This window comes from Hyperolius riggenbachi, chromosome 6, assembly GCF_040937935.1.
Source record: "Hyperolius riggenbachi isolate aHypRig1 chromosome 6, aHypRig1.pri, whole genome shotgun sequence".
NCBI classification, from domain to species: domain Eukaryota; kingdom Metazoa; phylum Chordata; class Amphibia; order Anura; family Hyperoliidae; genus Hyperolius; species Hyperolius riggenbachi.
Genome location: NC_090651.1, coordinates 61,355,240 through 61,377,168, shown reverse-complemented (window position 1 = coordinate 61,377,168; position 21,929 = coordinate 61,355,240). Strand labels below are relative to the sequence as shown.

General features: G+C 41.7%; 1 protein-coding gene across 11 annotated transcripts in view; it reads left to right on the top strand.

Annotated features, from left to right (window-relative positions):
* The window catches only part of DAB1 (DAB adaptor protein 1), a 996,155-nt gene that overhangs the window by 918,793 nt on the left and 55,433 nt on the right, over positions 1 to 21,929 (top strand). For 6 of the 11 annotated variants that reach the window (XM_068239407.1, XM_068239402.1, XM_068239404.1 and 3 more), the window contains 2 exons: positions 10,723 to 10,770; positions 20,348 to 20,410. In XM_068239407.1, coding sequence (XP_068095508.1) covers positions 10,723 to 10,770; positions 20,348 to 20,410 — 111 coding nt within the window. The remainder of the gene's footprint in view (positions 1 to 10,722; positions 10,771 to 20,347; positions 20,411 to 21,929) is intronic. The other 5 variants (XM_068239411.1, XM_068239410.1, XM_068239408.1 and 2 more) reach the window with 1 other exon arrangement.

Here is a 21,929-nt window from a genome sequence, read left to right as displayed (position 1 = left end):
CACTCAGCATTCAAAATGAGTCTTTCAGAGCAGTCTGTGAAGTAATGAACTCTCTTCTAGCAGAGGAAAAGTAAACAGTTCAATTACAGTTGAGATAATAAAAGTCAGATAACAGCCCTCTCCACGACTAAGTTAGTCAGAGAGCTTAATAGCTTTTTTGCATAGAGATAACAACTGGAGTTTCTCAACTCTTCCTGTACTGGAAACAATTAGACTGATGTATCTGATCTTAATGTTTTATTTCTTAGCTGTGCTACACATACAAATCATAATATCATCATTTTTTTTTCGCTTCAGTGTCTCTTTAAACATGTACAAAGTAAGTTGAATGTTTTATGGTCTCTAATGAATGGCAGCCTATTAAGTGTCTTAGAGTTAGAAAAAGGTCAGTAGTTCAGGTATTGTATCTCTCTCTGCCCTCAGAAGTTGTATTCTGCCAGGAAAACTTTTATGGCTGCAATTTGCTTAACAGTGACAGTTTAATATATTCCCGACACGGTACCAACAATACAAAAGCTGTCACTTCCATGCCTAGAAATAAACTCTTTCAGGCAGCAAAATAATACAAGTAAAACAGCCTAATTATTAATATATTTTGTACTGTACATATTACAGCTCTGTAGTACTGCGTAGGCTCGGCCATACACGGGTAGACACACTACTTTCTGTAAATAATTTTGAATAACAATAGAATTTTAAAGGGGCAGTATGATGAAAAATTGTAAAATTTTAAATATGTGCAAACATATAGAACTAAGAAGTATGTTTTTTTCCAGAGTAAAATGAGCCATAAATTACTTTTCTCCTATGTTGCTGTCACTTACAGTAGGTAGTAGAAATCTGACAGAAGCAACAGGTTTTGGACAAGTCCATCTCTTCATGGGGGATTCTCAGGGATTTATTTATTTTCAAAAGCACTGGCAGTTGCTCTGTCCAACTGCCAAAAAATGTAGCAAGCAGGGAAGCTGGCCAGCATCATTGTTTAAATCCTTTTTTGAGGGAATAGATAAAGAATAAAAGCCCTGCTGAAAATCCCCTATGAAGAGATGGACTACTCCAAAACCTGTCGCTTCTGTCGGATTTCTACTACCTACAGTAAGTGACAGCAACATAGGAGAAAAGTCATTTATGGCTCATGTTACTCTGGAAAAAAATGTACCGTACTTCTTATTTGTCTATGTTTACACATATTTTACATTTTACAACGTTTTGCTATCGTGCCCCTTTAAGTGTTACTACAATAAACAAAAACTATAAATAATAAAGATAAGAATCACTTTACTACCGCTGCATAGACTTTAAGCAGTATTGTTACAACTCTGAGCTTCAAGACACCTTCTTGAACAATATAAATGAGACTGTCTTGAACTCCATCACCTGCTTTGTGCATAAAGGACGGTGGCATTTTCAGAAAACAATAAGTGTGGAAGGTTATACGGATGCAATGGATCATTTCTAAATCTCTGCCAGTCCTTGAACTAGAGCAGCTTTATTCTTTTTTGTTTCCTTTAACCTATTTTTATTTTTGTTATTCTCTAAGGAATTTGTATTGTTATGGAAGCGTACAATATGTCTGCTTGTGAATGGTCAGGTCAGGAGGATCAGGGCCATTCCACCCATTGCCTATACGGGGTATATGTTAGTGATGCGACCTTTGCTAATGACCCCATACTCATGTCGCTCATCAGTTTGTTTTTTTATAAAGACCAGTTTCCACTGCATGTGAATTTTTAGCATAGGCGTGTGCCTCTTATCGTAGAACCTCCCCCAATAGGAATGGTTAATTAGATGCAAATAATTCCTATTTCATACAAATGATACCCTGATTTTATTAAAATGTATGCAGCTATGATCATCGGGCGGAGTCTACTGAATCCTGCTCCGACAGTGCAGAAGCCCACAGACTTTCAGGGCTCTTGCATACATCCCAACTTTTTGAGGGACACTTTAAAACACACCCCTGCCACACCTCTAACCACGCCCCCACCACACCCCTCGCCATGCATATCACAAAGAATTCAGAATCAAAAGATGTAGTTTTATCATTCAAACCACACTGGTCCTTTCCTCCGCCATACCACTGCTGCTGGCTGGTACCCTCTGATAGTTCATGGCCACGCTTTATTCGTGAATGAGCATGGCCATACTGCACCTGCCCCAGTATGGCTGCACCAGCGCAGCAGCATAGAGCCGCTCGTGGACATGTGGCTTTGGCTTACATCACAGGCGCAGCCACACTCAGCCAGCGCAGTACCGCCACGCTCCTTCATGAAGGGAAACACGACCAGGAAAATATATCTGACAAACACTTTTGGGGTATTTTCAGAGGGTCCAAGAGCAGCAAAGGTGGGGTTGAGGTGGTCATGGAAAGCCTCTGGACTATTCAGGGGTTTCCCTCTAACTAGGTGAGTATCTAAATTGTTGCCTTATATCCACTACTGGCTTACTTTAATCTGTTAGCAGCATAGGGAAGAGGTGGGAGTGGTCAGGTGATCTGTGCTGACAGTGGAAGACTGGCTAGTGCCCCCTTCCAGCTTTTTGCTACTTCATGTGGGTGGTGTTGGCATAGGGGGAGCCTGAACACCTTCTGTATGGTAATTTATCTCTACAAGAAATGGAGCTACAGGATGCAGCCAGCCAGGTCCTTCCAATAAAACTATGGCAAAATATTGTGCATTGTTCATGAATACAAATTTAGCATCATATGCAGTTAGGAGAAATGGAAAGCTGAACTAGGCTTTGTATAATATACCGTACCCATAGTAACTATCACAATGATATTTACTTTCAGCTAACTTTTAACCCAAGCGTGTTACGTGAGAAATGCACCTAGTGGTGATTAATACAGCTGTCACTTCCCCCCAGACATATGAGAACACACTTGAAAAACCTAATCACTAATATGTCATGTGATAGGCGCATTTTATCTGCAACCTTTTAAGAATGAATGGCAGGGTTCATTATCGTTACATGTGGCACTCATAAAATATCATTCACTAATGTCATTTCTCTTCTAGCTACGAGATCTATCCCTCCCGGCCTGCTGGTATCAAGCACCAATATAAATTGCCGTATTAGGGAACGTTTATGCATTTATCAAGGTGGTGCAAAGAGCCCTTTGCTGAAGGAGTTGGAATATTTAATTCCATTTTCTTTGGCAAAAAATAAATAAAATAAAAACCCCTCCAGGTCATATCTGTACATTACAAGAATATTAACAAACATTATTTTAGGTACTTGTCCGTAAGTGGATAGACTAGCAGAAACCGCTGAAATGTGTTCCTAACAAGAAATTGTACATAGGGGTCTAATGACTTCAAAGTAAATCTGAAGCGTTATTAAAATAAAAAAAATAAAAATACTTACCTAAGGAGAGGGAAGGCTCTGGGTTCTGTAGAGCTCTCCCGTTCCTCTGCTCATCTCCTCGTACTCCCACAGGCTCCTCTGTATAAATATCTCGCCGTGAGAGGTTTTGGAAGTCTTCAGGAACCGGAGTGTTCCCAGAGATGGGCGTCTCTGTACTGCGCGCGCGAGAGTGCCCAAGAGAGGGCGCCCATCTTCGGGAGCACTCCGGCTCCTGAAGACTTCCGAAATCCACTTGCAGTGGAAGAGCGCAGACGCATGGGTCAGAGATGGCTAATGGGGGAGCCTGCGGAGGAATGACGGGACGAGGAGAGGAATGGGAAGGCTTTATAGGACCCAGAGCCTTCCCCCTCCTTAGGTGAAAGCAAGAAGTTTTAAATCAGGATGATGCCATTTTTTGGCTAACTAAAAAGAATAAGAATAAGCAAGCTTTGCAGCCTCCGTCGGACTTATAATCCTGTATGCTTGCAGGCTGATGGTACAGACAGCTTTATACATGCAACATCAAAAGGGGGTACATAGATTTTTTTCAAGTATAAATACAAGTCATTAAGATGCCTTAAGTGAAACAGAACATTTAAATGGGGTGGAAGGTTGTTAGCGGAAATAAGAATCCTTGTTTACACCATGTTACCAGACCTGGGAGTTGGATTGTCACAGAGGCATCGTAAATTCTGAGTTCACAAGTTAAGCTTTATAGGCTGAGAAAGAGTTTGGCATTAAATATCCTCAGCCTCATACCAATATAAACAGTTTTTGTCCTTATTCAAGCCTTTATCCACTGCTTTGAACCAATTTATAAATTTTGTTTCTGCTATTAATCGATCATTTGACGTTTTGAAGCCACCCTTCAGGGCGGTGACACGAAGATCATACATGCTGTATCCGTTGGAAAAAAAAGTGCTAAGCAACTGGGAGTTCAGATTTGGTATCGTTAATAGTGTGCCTGTGTCCATTCATACGTTTGCGCAGAGTTTGTCCAGTTTCTCCCACATACATCACATTGGGGCATTTAGCACACATGATCAGATATACCAGATTGGTGGATCCACAGGAAAATGTGCCCTGTACTCTGTACTCCTTAGGTGAGTATCTTTGTATCTTTTTTTTTTTTTTTTTTTTTAATAACGCTTCAGACTCCATTTAAGTAAACCTGAGACGGGGGTTAAATGGATTTATACTTAACGGGAGATTCTTCCAGCGCCTTGTAATCCGTCAGTTCCCCTTCCTTCTGACGCTGTCTTCCTCGGTAGTCGCAGACTACTGTGCATGCACGGCCCCATCTGTGCGCCTTCCCGATTGTGCTTGCGTTGCCGGGACCATTCTTTGCCTGTGCAGTTAGTTAAGGAGTGTAACTGCACCGGCATGGTGCTTGGTTGCCTTTAACAATTTTAGGTCAGGAGCACTGTACAGAGACGCTGTTTGGATACAGCCGAGCAGTATGTACTGTTCAATGGAAAGGGGATGAGGGATCACCATAGGCGCTCTACCGGCCCAGATGACTAACGAAAGCAATGACAGATCGTTAAAAAGTGCTATGGAACAGCTGTACACAGGCTTCATTGTCGTGTTGTCATTTCACTGTTTAAATCCACTTCCCTACCAAATTGCCAGTGCATGCCCTAATCATATTCCACTTTGATTATTGTAACATCCTCTTCTCTGGCCACACATCCTGTCTTCACACCTTCCCCTGGATAAATAATGGGCAGCTAGAAGGGAAGGGGGGAACATGGCAGCTCCTATAGCTATTAGAAACCAGGGGAAAAAGTGGCACTTGGTTCCTTTGGAGGAGGGTTTCACTCTGCAAACCTGCGTTAGCGTTGTGGTGCGCGGCAAAAGTTACATCGCACCGTAACGCCACAAACAGCCTACAGGGATTTCTGCATTTATATGCAGTAATCCCCACCTGGCAGCACGCAAAGCAGGAAATGAAGCTCCCTAGCGCTCACTTCCTGTGGCCGAAAAAATGAATTGCGCAGAAGTGTATTGAAAAGCATGCTTCGGCAATGAGCGCGGCACAATTTTTTTTCAATATATACATCGCCATAGACTTACATGACTTATGGTCCGCTGCACGTCGCCACGCAAGTTGACTGGTAACACAGGTATGTGCTCACGTCTGGTATGCGGAGAAAACATCATAGCATCGCCCCATTGACTTTCATTGGCTTAGGGTTCTGTAAAAACTTGCCAACGCAACGCCACAGTGTTAAGGAAGCTTAAGGGCTACAGTGGAAAGTGGCAATGGAAGAAGATATGGCACAAGTCAGTCACATAATGGGAGGATAGTCAGGTCTGAACCTGAGAGAGAGAGTCCAGCAGCATCTGTATGTTATGCATTGAAATAGGATAATATATAAATTTCCCGTTTTTGTGCCTGTATTCCGCATCATGATTAAAGGGTTTGGAATGTGACCTTTCCTGTCTTCCTCATTTATGTCTTAAATGCTTTGTAAAATGGTTCTGTCTGTACACAAGGCTCAGCATGATTCAATAAGGCAGCGGAACGTCGGCTATACTGATCAGGATCCGTCAGTGAAGTCCTCCTCGTACAATTATTATGAAAAGATGCACCACTTGTGGAGGCCTATTGGTAGAATGGACCTTTTTTTTTTTTCAAGGGCACAGGCTGCCAAATGCAGGCCCTGTCTAACCCTTTAGCAGCCACAAATGGAAAACCATATCTGCACTGCAGGGCCACATCCTTTCCACCCCTGCCCCTTTGCATCCCCAAGCCTGGTAGCCAATGCAGAGTGGAGGAAGGGAGCAGTTTCATTTTTACCTGTTCCGGATGTTGGATCAGCTCTCCTCTTCCTCTATTGAGTGACTGCTGTAATGCCGACATCTCCTTCTGGTTCCCGATCACATCGTAGGACGTGATGAGGACCCAGAGGATGGCATCAGTGGGCCAGATTTATCAAAGCATTACCAACAGTTTTCTTCTAAAACTGTTCTAACCAGCAGAGGAACTGTTCTGCATGATAGTAAGAAACTTCTCAAATCATACGTAATAGCGTCAGTTTAGCATGGCTTTCTAGAGCTGCACTAAAGTTAAAGGGACACTGTAGGGGGGTTGGGGGAAAATCAGTTGAAGTTACCCAGGGCTTCTAATGGTCCCCCACAGACATCCTGTGCCTGCGCAGCTACTCCCCAATGCTCCGGCCCCGCCTCCGGTTCACTTCTGGAATTTCAGACTTTAAAGTCCGAAAACCACTGCGCCTGCGTTGCCATGTCCTCACTCCCGCTGATGGCACCAGGAGCGTACTGCGCAGGCGCAGTATGGTCTGCGCCATGCGCTCCTGGTGACATCAGGGGAAGCGAGGATACGGCAACGCAGCCGCAGTGGTTTTCAGACTTTAAAGTCTGAAATTCCAGAAGTGAACTGGAAGCAGGGCCAGAGCATCGGAGAGTGGCTGCGCGGGCACAGGACATCTGCGGGGGAATTTAATATTTTATTCTGCTGGCGCCTCTGTTCATCAAAGTCATTATAGTGTCCACCCTTGGTGGAAGGGGGACCCACCCCTACCTTTCGTCTATCTACAGAGAGCGACTTCTTAACCCTGAATGAGGACAGGTCTAATCTCCTCACCTGCATACACAGTGGTTGCCTCAGCGGTAACCCTCGTTTGTGAGTATAACTTTCTCACATTACATTATTCACTATTGTCCTGAGCATACTACACCATATTGGGCTCTCGGTGTCTTTTTCTTAATACTGTATCTTGTCTCTGACACTCTTGATAAATGTCCCCCCGTGTCAACCTATTTCCTTCTTCCGTTTCTTTTGGGCTTTTTTTTTTTCTCTTTTGCCCGTCTTTACTCCTTCGTACTTCGATTCTATGGTATAGTTTTCTTTTTTTTCGTCTTCTACTCCCTTGATAAGTCCTTTTCTGCTACAACTTTCTTTTCTGTTTCTCACTTGACTTTTCTCCTTTTCTTTTCTTTATGACTGTATAGTAAATGTCAGCTCACTGTTGCTTTAGAAAAATAATAGTAGTATAAGCAGGTATCTCCGACAGTAAGTTTTCTCCCACCTGTTTAAATCCATAGTTACCTCTGGCAGCAGGGGACATTAATTATCCCCAGCTCCTGCATTCCTCTCCACGTCTGCGGACAGCACTGTCATTGCTGAGTTTATCGCTACATAAGAATGACGCATAAGCCCGCGTGCAGGAATTATGGGTAGATGTTCACACGACATCAAACTCGCTGACATTTTCTACCTATTACGGATCTTAATTCTCCTCCTGGAAGGTATAGGTGTCCCCTGTGTTTATTAATGTTTCTGCTGCAAACACTATAATGATGTATCAAGGAATTGGGAGAAGGATTTCATTTGAATATATTTGAATATGTTCTACAAAGAAAAAAAAAACATATGCAATATATCGCCTCTATGTACCATTAAATAGACACAATGGGAATAGTGGAAAATTATTTAAAGTAGAACTAAAGTAAAATAAAACAAGCAGCCCAGCATGGAGCAATGTTACAGCGGTGGGAGTATTATCAGCGCCGCCTCTCCTGAGAATCTAGCGAGTGTAAACCTCCCTTACCGCCTCGGCTAGTACTCAGCATGGTGGATCATCTAAGCCAGCACTGGAAAAACTACGGCCCACGGGTGCGCTGTTCATCTGGCCAGCCAATCTCTTCCCCCTCCCTCCCTCCCCGCAGTGTCACAAGCGGGCGATATCAGGCGGTTAAATCTCACTTGATTTCTGATTCCAGCATCGCGTCTCCATGGCAACAGGGCCTCACATGATTCGCCGTCAGGACGTGGCAGCATATTACACATTGGCAGCCAGCGTGTAATATGCTGGCATGTCATGAGGCTGCAAGGGTCCCAGAGCTGTGGGGGGCTTTAACTACTAACCTTCCCTTCCTCCAATAAAGGAGTCCATCTTTCAAAGCCACTGGTTTTGTGGCTACATTTGCTATGGGTGTCAAGATCCTGATGGCCACGCCTGTTTTATGACCCTTGTAAGATGAGCCTCTGGGCTGTGAGGGTCACCAGGGATAGCCAAAGGAAAGGGTGTGAATATTGTGGGGCCCAATTAAAGTTTTGCTGGGGGGCCCCATGGTTTGTAGTTATGCCCCTGCCTGCACACCTTCATTATCCAGTAGGGGTTGGTCAATGAGATGCAAATAATTTTGAGTTGATGCAGCATTATGCAAATGTTGTATGCAGATTTATGCAGCTTGAAAATTAACCAATGAAATCCTGCCGTAGTAAAATTCAATTGGTCCATTTTAATGCTGCCTAAATTTGCATACAAAATGTGCATAATGCTGCATCAAGTCGAGATTATTTGCATCTCATTGACCATCCCTATAACCAAGATGCTGTCTGTTTCTTTATGCAACTTTCTGTTTTCCCCCTTTTTTAAACACAATTTTATCTGTATTTGCAATTAGTTTCATACGTGAAGAAAATTTTATCACACGTAACAGATTGTAATGAGCTTTGCTATAATTGGCCTTTATTATAATTTCTGGGCCATTTATAGCACGGCGACATTTTCCCTTGCTCTGTTGGAGGGATTAGTAATTACCGCAAGTAATGATGTACAATGTGATATAAATGGATTTTTGTTCTGAGTGAAGAAATTGAGGCTTAGACAGGTTTCTTGCCAGAAGGATTATGTGCTTTTCCATACATGTGTATTCATGACAGTTTCAAGCCCAACTACAGCTCTCCGTACATTATCTGGTTGCTTAATAAGCAGGATGATCAAATGTTACTTTTTTGTGTCAAAAGTTTCTCCTGCTAATCTTACAAAAAGTTTCAAAAATGTGTTCAAGTTCAAGCAGCCCAGCTAGAGGCTGTCTGTCATGCTAGGCTCTGTCTTATAGGGAACCCGAGGTGAGAGAATAAGGAGGCTGCCATGTTTATTTCCTTTTAAGCAGTATCACTTGCCTGGCAGTCCTGCTGATCATCTGCCTCTAATACTATTAGCCATAGACCCTAAACAAACATGCAGCAGATCAAAAAAAGTTGCTTGCTATTGTTCACACAACTGATAAGACTGATAAGGAGTCAATCCAACTGTTGGATTGACGTCATCAGTTTTATCAGTTGTGTGAACAATAGCAAGCAACTTTTTTTGGTTGTTCAACTTGTTTCTCAACAAAAGTTGTTTGATAATTGTGCTGCATAAAAGATCACTGTTGAGTGTGTGTATGGGGCTTAACTCTCAGTGATAACTAATAAGAGGACGTAAAACTCCTGTGGGGCTGAGAAGATAATGCCGAAGAGCAGGAAACAGTTTAAAAATTCATTAGATTAGATAAGATGTGTCCACAAAATAAGACTGTGTGATTCCAGGAAAATCTTCCATAAGATTAGTACTATAAATACAATTGTTCTCATCAGCAGGGATAGTCATGTCTAGGAGAATTCACTGAGAACCATGTGTTCAGTTTGATCAGCTGACAGATTTGTAAGGCTCTGATTTGCTGGTCATGATCATGCGTTAAACCAGGAAGTCATCACAGCAAATCAGAAGCTTACAATTGTATCAGCTGATCAAACTGATGACATGCTCCTCTTTGAGTTCTCCTATGCAGGGCCATCCCTACTCATCAACTCATTGTTACTGGAAGGTTTGCTTTAGGACTCTAGATAGCATATCACCTGTTCCTGCATTGCAATAAAATTAGATAAAAGCTGGGCTTGTTCTAGTAACAATCGGACCCCTGGGGAAGATTGACCTGGGGGCCCCCCAACAGACACCACCCACCAAAAAGCAGCATTAGAGGCCCTTTATTGCAACCAATTTTCTCCCTAAATTTCACACCCTAAATTTACTGTGCCCTCTGGGCCCCTGCAACGTCTTTGGCACAATAGCGTCTTGCCTTTCCCGGCAGGCGTACTTCCCTGTCAGTCCTTCATTGCTCCATTGCAGGGAGCACAGGCAGGTGAGTTGAGGGGGAGACACATTGGGGGGCCCTACAGACTCTGGGGCCCTGAAGCAATTGCCCCCTTTGCCTCTATGGAAGCACCAACTCTGGATAAAAGATGCAATTGTTTGAATTTAGTTATTTGTAGAGCTTCTTATTGTCAAACAATATCTAGTTCTTCATTAGCCCAGACTTTTACTTTAAGGTGACCTTTACATCCCATGACCTAAACCAGAGTCCTCACTGTGGCAGCTTTGTCACCTGCACCCTCCCACTGATCCCCTGGTGATGAATATTTCCTATTATCTGCCATTACCATTAATACTGGCTGCGTGAGCCCCCAGCACTTCCCCAGCTCACCATAAGATGCATCATTTCCATTTTCTGTTGCTCGTTATCATTATTCCAGATTGTGTTATTCATTTCACCACCATCCATCACTCTTTACTGTTACAGAACGGGGACTTAATATCTTTTGATGAGATCTCTTCTGATGTCGCCGAGGTAAGATGGGATGCGAGAGAGATAAATGCAGGGAACGTAATTCAAAATAAGTCCTATTACAATAAAGAAAAAACAAATCATTTCAATAGTAATGGAGCAACCGCACCAACTTAAAGGGACACTATTATTCATTGTATACAGCCCACTGAAAGATGGGATTGTCATCTTTGTGTAACATATCGATTTTGTTTAACACCAAACTTTAAGCATCCTTAAAGTGCACCTAAACTGAGAGGGGTATGGATGTTTCCTTTTAAACAATACCAGTTGCCTGGCAGTCCTATTGAGCTATTTGGCTGCAGTAGTGGCTGAATCACACACCTGTAACAAGCATATGGCCAATCCAGTCAGACTTCAGTCAGAAACACCTGTTCATTGCTTGTTCAGTGGTTGTGGCTAAAAGTATTAGAGACAAAAGGATCAGCAAGCAAGTCAGGCAACTGGTATAATTAAAAGCAAAAATCCATATCCTCCTCAGTTTAGGCTCACTCTAAAGGACCACTATCGGAAAAAAATGTAACTATTAAACGACATACTTATTAAATGTACATTGCTACCATCATAAAATGCACTTTAAATGACTTTGTTCCTATGTTGCTGTCACTTATCCATTAGGAAACAATGGAGCTGATTCACTGATGTACGGTAAAATTGTTGTATGCAGATAGCGGCAGTTTTACACATAACATGCATTGTGCACATTTGCACATGTTGTACATAATGGCCTATATGCAATTAACTCCTGAGATATCTCCTAGGAGATCATTTTTATATTCTCTTTAACCACTTGCCGACCGCACGCTTATACCGTGCGTCGGCAAAGTGGCAGCTGCAGGACCAGCGACGCAGTACTGCGTCGCCAGCTGCAGGCTGATTAATCAGGAAGCAGCCGCTCACGCGAGCGGCTGCTTCCTGTCAATTCACGGCGGGGGGCTCCGTGAATAGCCTGCGGGCCGCCGATGGCGGCTCGCAGGCTAAATGTAAACACAAGCGGAAATAATCCGCTTTGTTTACATTGTACGGCGCTGCTGCGCAGCAGCGCCGTAAGCAGATCGGCGATCCCCGGCCAATCAGCGGCCGGGGATCGCCGCCATGTGACAGGGGACGTCCTGTCACTGGCTGCACAGGATGGATAGCGTCCTGTGCAGCCCGGATCACCGGGGGGGAGAGGTAGGAGAGGGAGGGGGGTGAATGTCGCCGCGGAGGGGGGCTTTGAGGTGCCCCCCCCGCAACTAGCCTGCACGCAGGAGTGATCAGACCCCCCCTGCACATCATCCCCATAGGGGGGAAAAAAGGGGGGCGATCTGATCGCTCTGCGTGCCCGCTGATCTGTGCTGGGGGCTGCAGAGCCCACCCAGCACAGATCACAACAAACAGCGCTGGTCCTTAAGGGGGGGTAAAGGGTGGGTCCTCAAGTGGTTAAAATAACTTTTATGCATTTTACAATTGAAAAAAACACCCAAAAGTTGGTGAAAAAAGTAATATCAAAATTGATGTTATTTACGACAAGATGTAAAAATATCAACTAGGTGAAATCTCGGGGGAGAAAAACTGACTTGCATATGAGCCAATGTGCGTTGCGTACATGACATGAGTTGCGCTATGTGCGTACCGCATAACAATTTTACCGATTATGAGTCAACCCTTGTGTGAGAATAATAATGCTGTCCTTTTAAGGGGTGCTCCCCCATTAGGCATCATAGATCAGTCGGCTTGTTCAAGTTCTCTTGTAGTTTTTACAAAGTGCAAAGCTTTATCGTCCCTTCTTTTTTCTGCGAGGTCCAGCCAGGTCTGGATGTGAGTTACTGTTGTTCGTACACTGGACACAAAACTGCAGAGCCCTAGTAGTATTACTAGTATGTCTCAGCAGATAGAGGCTGGATATCAGGTGGGGCACTGCCACAGTTTGGGCTCCAGACTCCTCAGGCCCCACACAGCAGTACCATTAGCATGGCTGGATTTACCATAAGGCACTGTAGGCATGTGCCTACCGGTGCCTGATGATTGAAAGGCAGCTCACTCCCCTCCCCAAGTGCCTCCCTTCTGCCTTACCTATGCAGAGTCCCAAGTGGAAAGTGGGGTGTAAATGAGAGGTTACTCACCCGGGTCTCAGCAATCCGCTGACCAGATCTCCCTTTAGTCAGGGGCACCTCTAGCTATCTAATACTTCGGGACACCTCTAGCTACTTAATACCAAGGATAGCTCTGGATACCCAATACTAAGGGGCACCTGTAGCTACCTATGATGGGCAAGGAAACTAAGGGAGAAGTGACAGCTGTGCCAGCCAGCACCCTTGCGGTGCATTGGTAGGGAGTTGGTAGGTTATTGGAGGTTGAAGTGTAGGGTGCCAGGACATCTGTGCCTATAGGCTCCTGTGACGTAAATAGAGGCCTGACCTTTAGTGCTGCCCTGATGGCGGCCCCGCCAGCCCAACAGGAAACTTGCCTGAACGCAGAAATCTGTTCACAGGAACAAAGATGCCTATTTACTTTGTAAGAGCTGCAGCTGAATTTACACAAGCCGACAGATTAAAACTTTTCAGAGTGTGAATTGCTCTTTAAAAACTGATTTGCACTTGATTAGCTCAGTAATCATTGTTATAATTGCCTAACGGTAAGACAAATTAGCAGCCAGAAGTAAACATTTTATGTGTTGCAGAAGTGAATCCTGATAATCCCGTTCTGTAACAAATTGCTTTGTGTTTAATCACTTCATCGTCATTGTATCCCACATCATTCATCACATAGCAATCCAAATGTTTCATCTTGTAATAAAGTTTGTTTTTAAAATGCACCTGACTCAAGCATGCGAAAAAGAAACCGGATATATGATGAAAAATGTATAATTTGAGGTTATTCTTAGATAAATCTGCATGTCAAAACCATCACTTGTTACAAAGATTCAAGTGGCTTAACAATACAGTATATGCAACAGACTGTAGAAATCGAGTTTTGACTCAGCGTTTTCACCTTCCAATCTGTTAGAGTTCTGTAGATACAGATAGGCACCCCAGTATAACAAGATAGGACTCTTTACTGAAGGAAAATATGCAGCTATAGATCATACACCACCATCAGGAAATGCAGCTTGCTTAGAACAGAGAGAACACAGAGTGAATACAGGAAATGACAATCCCATAAATATCACCATTGCACTTTACACACAGTGACGCCTTGTGGTTGTTTTACTATACTGCAGTTTAGATAATAATCCTGTTGATACTCCAACACAGTCCACTTGGACTAATCTAATCCAATTGAACTACTGATGTGATTGATGTGTTCACTAACCAATATGGAAGAAGAGTTAAGAAAAACGTACTTATTTTACTGCCTTGTGGAGTTTAAAAGCAAGTACTGATTTTTTGAAAGATAAACTTGCAAACTAGCCTATAGTGGCTATAGAATAAACACTGAACGCGGGATCGCTAAAATGACCTAAAAACCATATGTAACCTCCTAAGATATAACTTTCATTAACTCTATACAAAACATATATGGGCTGACACACAAAACACACCGGTATCAGGAACCAATAATAAGGCTCCTGACCAATGAGAATACTAGTGCCTATATGTTTTTGTTTTATATAGAGTTTATAAAAGTTTAATTTACGAGGTTACATAAGGCTTTGAGGTCACTCTAGTAATCCCATGTTTACTGTTTTTTTTTTGGAGTTGAAAGATGATATGACTTGTGATTGATGTGTGTCCTGATAAAATGCATATGAGGAATACACAGTGCATGTGTGTGTGTGTGTATATATAATATATATATATATATATATATATATATATATATTCACTAATAAGTGTGCTCCAAGCTATTAAGCCTGGTACACAAGCGTACACACTTTCAATTATGATTGGTCAATCACTGGCCAATTTTACCACCTGCATGTATCACGAAGGTCAACAAATATGAGCAGATTATGTAGACTCACCCTCATACTTCATGGAGGTGGTAAGGTTGTACAGTGATTGGCCAATCATGATTGAAAGTGTGTGCCGGTCTTAGCCTGGTACACACATCTAATTTTGAATAGCCAATGACTGACCAAACTATTAAGTAAATGTGGCTCCACTTTAAAGTATCGTACCCCTTGAAGCAACCTTTGGTCATTTGACCAAAACTGAAGCAACAATTGACAATTATCTTTTGTTTTATTTACAGGTAAAACTCGAAAAAGTTGAATACTGTGCAAAACTCAATTTATTTCAGTAATTCAACTTAAAAGGTGAAATGAGTATATGAAATAGGAACCCTTTGCAGGTGTTTTGGATGAATTAGCTGATCAGAGTCTGACACTTTGAGCCTAGATTATTGAACATTTCCACAATATTCTAATGGTCTAACATTTTGATTTTGGGGTTTTCATAAGCTATAAGCATCAAAATGATAACAAATAAAGGTTTAAAATATCTAGCTATGGATGTAATGACTATTTCATATACAGTATTACAGTAGTTTCACCTTTTAAGTTGAATTACTGAAATAAATGGAATTTTGCATGATATTCCAATTTTTCGAGTTTCTTCCATAGATTGTCAGAATGGAAGTATCTGCTGTGAAGCTTGTTAAGTGTTAAAGACCTTACTATAAAATTAAAAATAACTGTAGTAGTGACAACAGTAAATAACAATAATTGTATTCCACCCAATTGACAGAAGCCTGACAGTTTGAATGGGAACAACGCTAAAGACATTATCATAGGCTGCAGTTATTCATGAACTTATCAAAATTTTATTAAATTCTCCTGTCATGCCTCAATTAGACAGAAGATTCAGAACAGGAGGAAGTTCGAGGTCTGCCTGGTTTGGACCTCTTCCCAGGATTTAGATCTCTAACTCACGCTTGCATAATGAACGGGAATTTTTTTTTCCCTTTTTAAGTGTCCCTAAGTAGAACATTCCAAATAAGCTGTGTCACTTAAATCGAGGTCAAGTATGCAGTGAATAATTTATTCACCGAGGAGTCTTCTCTGTAACAAAGAATATTACCGAGAGGCTGCCCATAAGATTTTACTGCAGCCATTCGCAAATGCAAATTTCTGTGCAGTCCGTAATCACGGAAATAAGAACTGCATAAAACATTAAATCAAAGTATTTTCTCAAGATACATCTGTTATTGCTAAAAAACATTTTTTCCATTGCTTAGAATTTGCCTAAAATGACCACTTAGGCAGGGTCAGAGTCATTGCAGTCAAAAATGTATAAATTGATATTTAATGAAACTAGAGATAGTTACATAGTAACTATCTCTAGTTTTATTAAATATCAATTTATATGTGAACTTCTAAAATAAAAAATCAATTCCAAGCTGTCCACAGCATGTGTGTGTCTGTCCGCCCTGCTCTGGCACTGATTGGAGGGGGGGTATGGCGCTTAGGCAGTGGCACCACCGATGTCCTACCTTACACAGCATAGCGTGCCCCACCAGCTAATTCATAAAATTAAAGAAGCCCATTTACTTTGTAAGAGCTACAGCTATACTTACACAAGTTGACAGACTAAAACATTTCAGAATCTGGGCCCTTAAAGCAGAATTATAGTCTGGCATACCATACAACAAAAAACCCGTTCCTCCACTCTTTATTTCCAATATAGTTGTCCTGCCTGTTTTTGCCCTAAGTAATGTCATTTGTATAAAAATCACAAGAGTCCGCTTTTCCTCTCTTCCAGTTATACATTAAAAACTGAAAAGCACAATATAAATGTTCTGTGTCTTGTCTGTGTCAGGATATATCCAGCTCATTAAAAAAAATATTCAGTGAGAAAATTACAATCAATGGGGCTTGCAGGACTTTCTCAAGCTGCTTATAGTCATCAATGAATCAGGCTAAAATAGTAAACCACCATACTTTGTAGGCTACATCAATGTTGTTAGCTCCATTGCGATTGTCTGTGCTAGGCAGTGACTTTTGTACATGGGCCAGAATGTCCTGCTAGCCTCCTTGAGTCACTGATGTTTGGCCGCTGTGATTATGTGATATAGTCACGTTACTGGAAGTGTATTTGCCGGACATTTATTGGCCAGCGTTGACATGGCACTGGATGGTGTAGTCATGAGGCTTAATTCTGCTGGATACCAGGTGGCTTCCTTCTTACAAGGTGAGTTGCCAGATTAGCATTATATGCGTGCCATCTCCCAGAGTCCATGCATTGACCCCTCCCCCTTTCACTAGGTGTTCATTGGCTGTTGATGGCCCTTGAGGTGTGGACTCTAAAGAGAAGAGTCCTTCTCTTTAGATCCTTTCTCTGTAGTTGAAAAATCCCTGAGCTGTTCTCATATGATCTGTGAGAAAGTGGTGTGTGTGTGTGGGCAGGGCAGAAACAGTAAATCAATCATCTGTGAATAGTGACATGGAAGTGGCACCTACACCTACATGGTACATCCTGCCTTTGATGGCAACTTATGAAGCAGGGACCTGATAGACATGGCTTTTATTTCTCACAGACTATGATAGGTAGAAGGTGCCCGGGGTAAGAGAAAATTGTATAATTCTATGTGTATAACGCTGTATGGTAGTATCCAACAATGATATAGCATAAAGTTGTCCTACCTTATAGGTGTTCCACTTGGGGTAAAAACAAGTAGAGGTTCAGGATAAAAAGTCAGTTTTTATTGGTGCACTAGACAACGCGTTTCACTGCCACAGCCGCTTCCTCAGGTCACTAACAGTGCCTGCTTCTATAACGCTCAGAGGATCTGGGTGCCAGGATACCTACCTTAGTCTATCACTAGTACCCCCTACCTTGTAAGGGGAGAATTAGTCGAGACATCTCAACTGAACAATCATTTTGGAGCAGCGACCACCTAGGATCCAAAGACCGAGTGACGACAGTACTTCCCTACATGCGACAATGAGTGGTTGCCTTTTATAGCAACCCACTCTTGTGAGTATAATATCTACTATTTTTTATTCACCACCCTGATCTACTAACAATATTGCACCAGATTGGGCTCCCGAATCTCTCTTTTTTTCTTTTTTTGCCCTTTTCAACTATACAGTTTCCTTCACACAGGCTGTGATAAGAGACTTTTGAAAAGGTTTCTATTTGGCTAAAAGCTCTATAGGTATGTGGAGATACAGAATGGCAGCCTCCATGTCCGTCTTGTTTCAGGTTTCCTTTAAGCTTGATGTGTGTTGTAGATCATTTGTGACTATAAGCAACTTGAGAAAGGATGTAGTCCGAAACAGCAGTCCTTCGCTGCTGCTGTCATGTTTGTTTTTGTACTGTGACAATAAATGTAATTGAGCTTTAATTACTCAGTGTGGTGCCGACCTCTCTTGTTTCTCCTCCACTGTTCTCCAACGTCAGTAATTCAACCTGTTTGAAATTCAAAATCAAATTTCTCTGGAGCCTTTTTCTAAAATATCGATGATGGTTTAAAATTATAATTCAAGCCTTCACCTAGTTAATTATGAAGTCACTTTGTGACATATCACAATAGAACAGCAGCAAATACCAATGGCAAAAAACTTTTTTTTTTCATTGTGTTTTTTGCTGCCTCTTGTCCTCTCCTTGTTTTGCCAGCATGCCAATGTTAACAAAGTTTCACCGGTATAACAAATTGGTTTCATTAAGTATTTTGCTTTTTCAGGATTTGTATTGGCAGGTGGTAAACTAGATGTTTTGCTCTGAGCAGTTTTAGTAATAACTCTGGTTATGGTGTGTCTCTTATTGATCTGGAATCTTAAAAAAACAAACTGATTCCAGCTTTCAGATCTATCAAAAGAATGTCAATGATTACTATTCTGATTAAAGTTGTATATGTTTTAAAAAAAATCTTAGAGGAGGTTGTCGGAAAAATTGTGTTTTGGCTTGTTGCAACTTTAAAGTGTGCCTGAGACTGATAAGTATAAAAGTTTTATATTTACCTGGGACTTCCTCCAGCCCCCTCCACAGTGATCGCTTCCACGCCGTCTTCCTCTGCCGCCTGCTTCTCCTGGTAGAAGCCCGTAATTTTGGCCAGTTGGGGCCAGTCGGCGCAAGAGCAGTGTGGCTGCGCGTGCATCCCTGTCTCGCTCCCACAGCTGGGATCATTCTGTGCGTGTGCAGTAGTACTGCGCAGGCGCAGATGTGCTCATGTGTCCAGCCCGCACATGTTTCGTGCGCCCTGATTGGCCAAACTGATGGGGCTTCTACCGGGAAAAGGAAGAGGCCAAGAAGACAGCGTGGGAGCGATTGGTGCAGAGGGGGCTGGAGGAAGCCACAGATATGTATAAAACAGTTATACTAAATCATCTCGGGTTTCCTTTAAGGTGACACTGAAGCAAAAAAAATAATAATAATTTTATGTGTAGTACAACTAAGTATAATATTTGTAGCAAAGAAAAGTGTCTTATATTTTCCAGTACAGGAAGAGTTAAAAAACTTGAGTTGTTATCTATGCAAAAGAGCTTTTCTGAGTTCATCGACCCACCCAACTTGGGTTGTTGGGTTGAAGACAGTCCTGTTTTCTGAAGCACTTGTACATCAACAGTGAGAGACAGCTTCAGATAAGGTTTTACTGCAGGGAAGTTCAAAGGGTCATTAGCTTTGTTTTATTTTATAGTTTAAAATAGAATAGAGTAAATAGAGTGTGTTGTTAACTGCAAATATGACAGAATGATACAATGTTATGTAAAAAAAAAAGATATATAACTGAAAATAAAAATATTAGAATCTCTTCTTTGGTACTCATGTTCTATTATTTATTTGTACTACACATACAATTCATTATATCATACTTACTTTTTTTTCGATTTAGTGTCACTTTTATGAAATCCATTGCTTTGTCATTCTAGCTAGGTAATGGCAATAAATACTTCTGCTTCAACAGGAACAATGTGTACAATAGCAAAAAAGAATGGAACAAAGCATTGAGTAAAGACACATGCTTTCATATTAGTGTACTACAGTAATCTAATGAGTAAAGCTTATGTAAGGTTCCGTCAGTTCAAGGCAAGCTATTGTTTGAGAGAACAGCGACAAAGCTATTTAAAGCAAGCTTGTGTAAAAATAAGCCCAATGAATTAAAGGCATTTACGGATATAATGGGCAATAACAAAGACTGTAAATTTAGTAACTCATGTTTTCAAACTCCCATGAAGCCTCTAACTCCGTGCTTTGCATTTGCCTTCAATGGTGTATGTGAAAATGACTGTTGGTTTTTCTGAAATCTGTGATCTGCTTCCAACTGTCATTTTCTGTGCTAGTTTGCAACTGAAACAACAAGTATAATTACCTGTTATGGGCTAAAAGCACAAAGGCTTTCTGGAGCTATATCCTATACTTCCAAAACCGAAATTAAATAAAACAAAATCCTAAAATAAGACTTAATTGTTCTCTTTAATAAAGAGGATTTGACACGAAATGTATGTATTTTGTATACTACAGGTTCACTTTAATATGCTCATAAGTTTCCACTGTCTTGTCATCTGGGTGTTGATGTAACAATTGAATGATTTATGAATGAATTGTATGATCTGCAGCAATCTGACTCATTTTTCTTTTATGTGCTTCAGTGTCATCTGTCCATAAGAAATCAGTAATGTTTTCTCTCTCTCTTATTGCTCTTTGTTTTCTCTTAGGCTGTTACACAATTAGCACTTTTTGGGGACATGTCCACTCCGCCTGACATAACGTCACCCTCGGTAAGTAGATTGTTGTATGTATATGTTTGCCTGTAGTCTGTATTTTTGGCTTAAAATTGTTTGAGCAAAATTTAATGAAGATTTCTCTTATGTCTCTGCTGTTACTTGGCACGGTCCTCCAGATCTCTGACACCTGAAATTAACAGCGGCTTAATTTGCTGTGTTGTTGTCAGATTTGATTTGCTACATGACAACAGCTGAGTATCTAGGAGGGAGTGGGTGGTTACCCATGAGGCAGAGCTGAGTAACTCTGTATAAAGAGGAACTTGACAGAGAGATAGTAGTAGGGGAAAAAAATCTATATATTGCAGTATAAGTGAGAGGTTACAAAATAGAAGCTAAAAGAAGAAATGGATGATATTCGTTGTGTAATTTGTTCATGTTGTTTGATCCACCATGAGTCTGTGGGTCATCATTCGTACTACTAATAAACATGAAATAAAAAAGCACCAACGCTCATTATCTATAAACACACCCTCTATCAATGTGATAGGTGAAAAGGTTGTGTATGTGTGTGTGTATATATATATATATATATATATATATATACAGTATACATATGCACATACACTTTCTTGGTGGTTGGATGCAGCCATTATTACCCACAATTCAATATGATTGACAGACGAGAATCTGTCAGGGCCATGGCCTTAATATCACACTGTGGGAGAGGTGTCACCACAATATCAGCCACATTGATCCCCCATAAAGATCTATGCAAGTGCAGAGTGATTAAAAAAATAAATAAATAAAAAGGAGAGTAAGAGCCATTTCTTTTTCTTTCTCCCATTTCTAAAAGGAGTTATCAGGCAATTTGCATGAAAATAAGGGCTACTTACCCGGGGCTTTGTCCAGCCCCAAGCTCCCAGCATGCCCCACGCCACAGTTCTGCCATTAGCTGTTCGCCTCCTCTTCCTCCCGGTCCCCGGCGATGAAGTCAGGCCAACCTTCAGGTCGGCCTGTACTGCTCCTGTGAGCGTGGCGCTGTCAATCGCAGCCACGTGGACCAGAGCGTACTGCGCAGGCGCAGTACTTCTGCACCTGTGCTGTACAGTCCGGTCCACGTGGTGGTGATTGACAGCGCCTGCTCGCGCAGGCGCAGTACAGGCCGACCTGGAGGTTGGCCTGACTTCATCACCGGGGACCGGGAGGAAGAGGAGGCGAACGGCGGAACTGCAGCAAGGGATATGCTGGGAGCTTGGGGCTGGACGAAGCCCTGGGTAAGTAGCCCTTATTTTCATGCAAATTGCCTGATAACTCCTTTAAGGTCAGTTTAAGTGCCTAGATTAATAAATAGAGAGAGATACCATACAGTGGTAATCATACATAACACAAACAATATTGTGAATTACAACTACAATTAGTAGAAGTAAATTTTCATGAAAACTAAAATACCATGAAAATAATTACAATGATAAAAGTAAAGATAAGTTGACACATTTATTCCATGTACCAGTATGATGAAAAATAATAATAATCTCAGGTAATAAAATAGCAATCATAGTGCTAACTCTGTAAT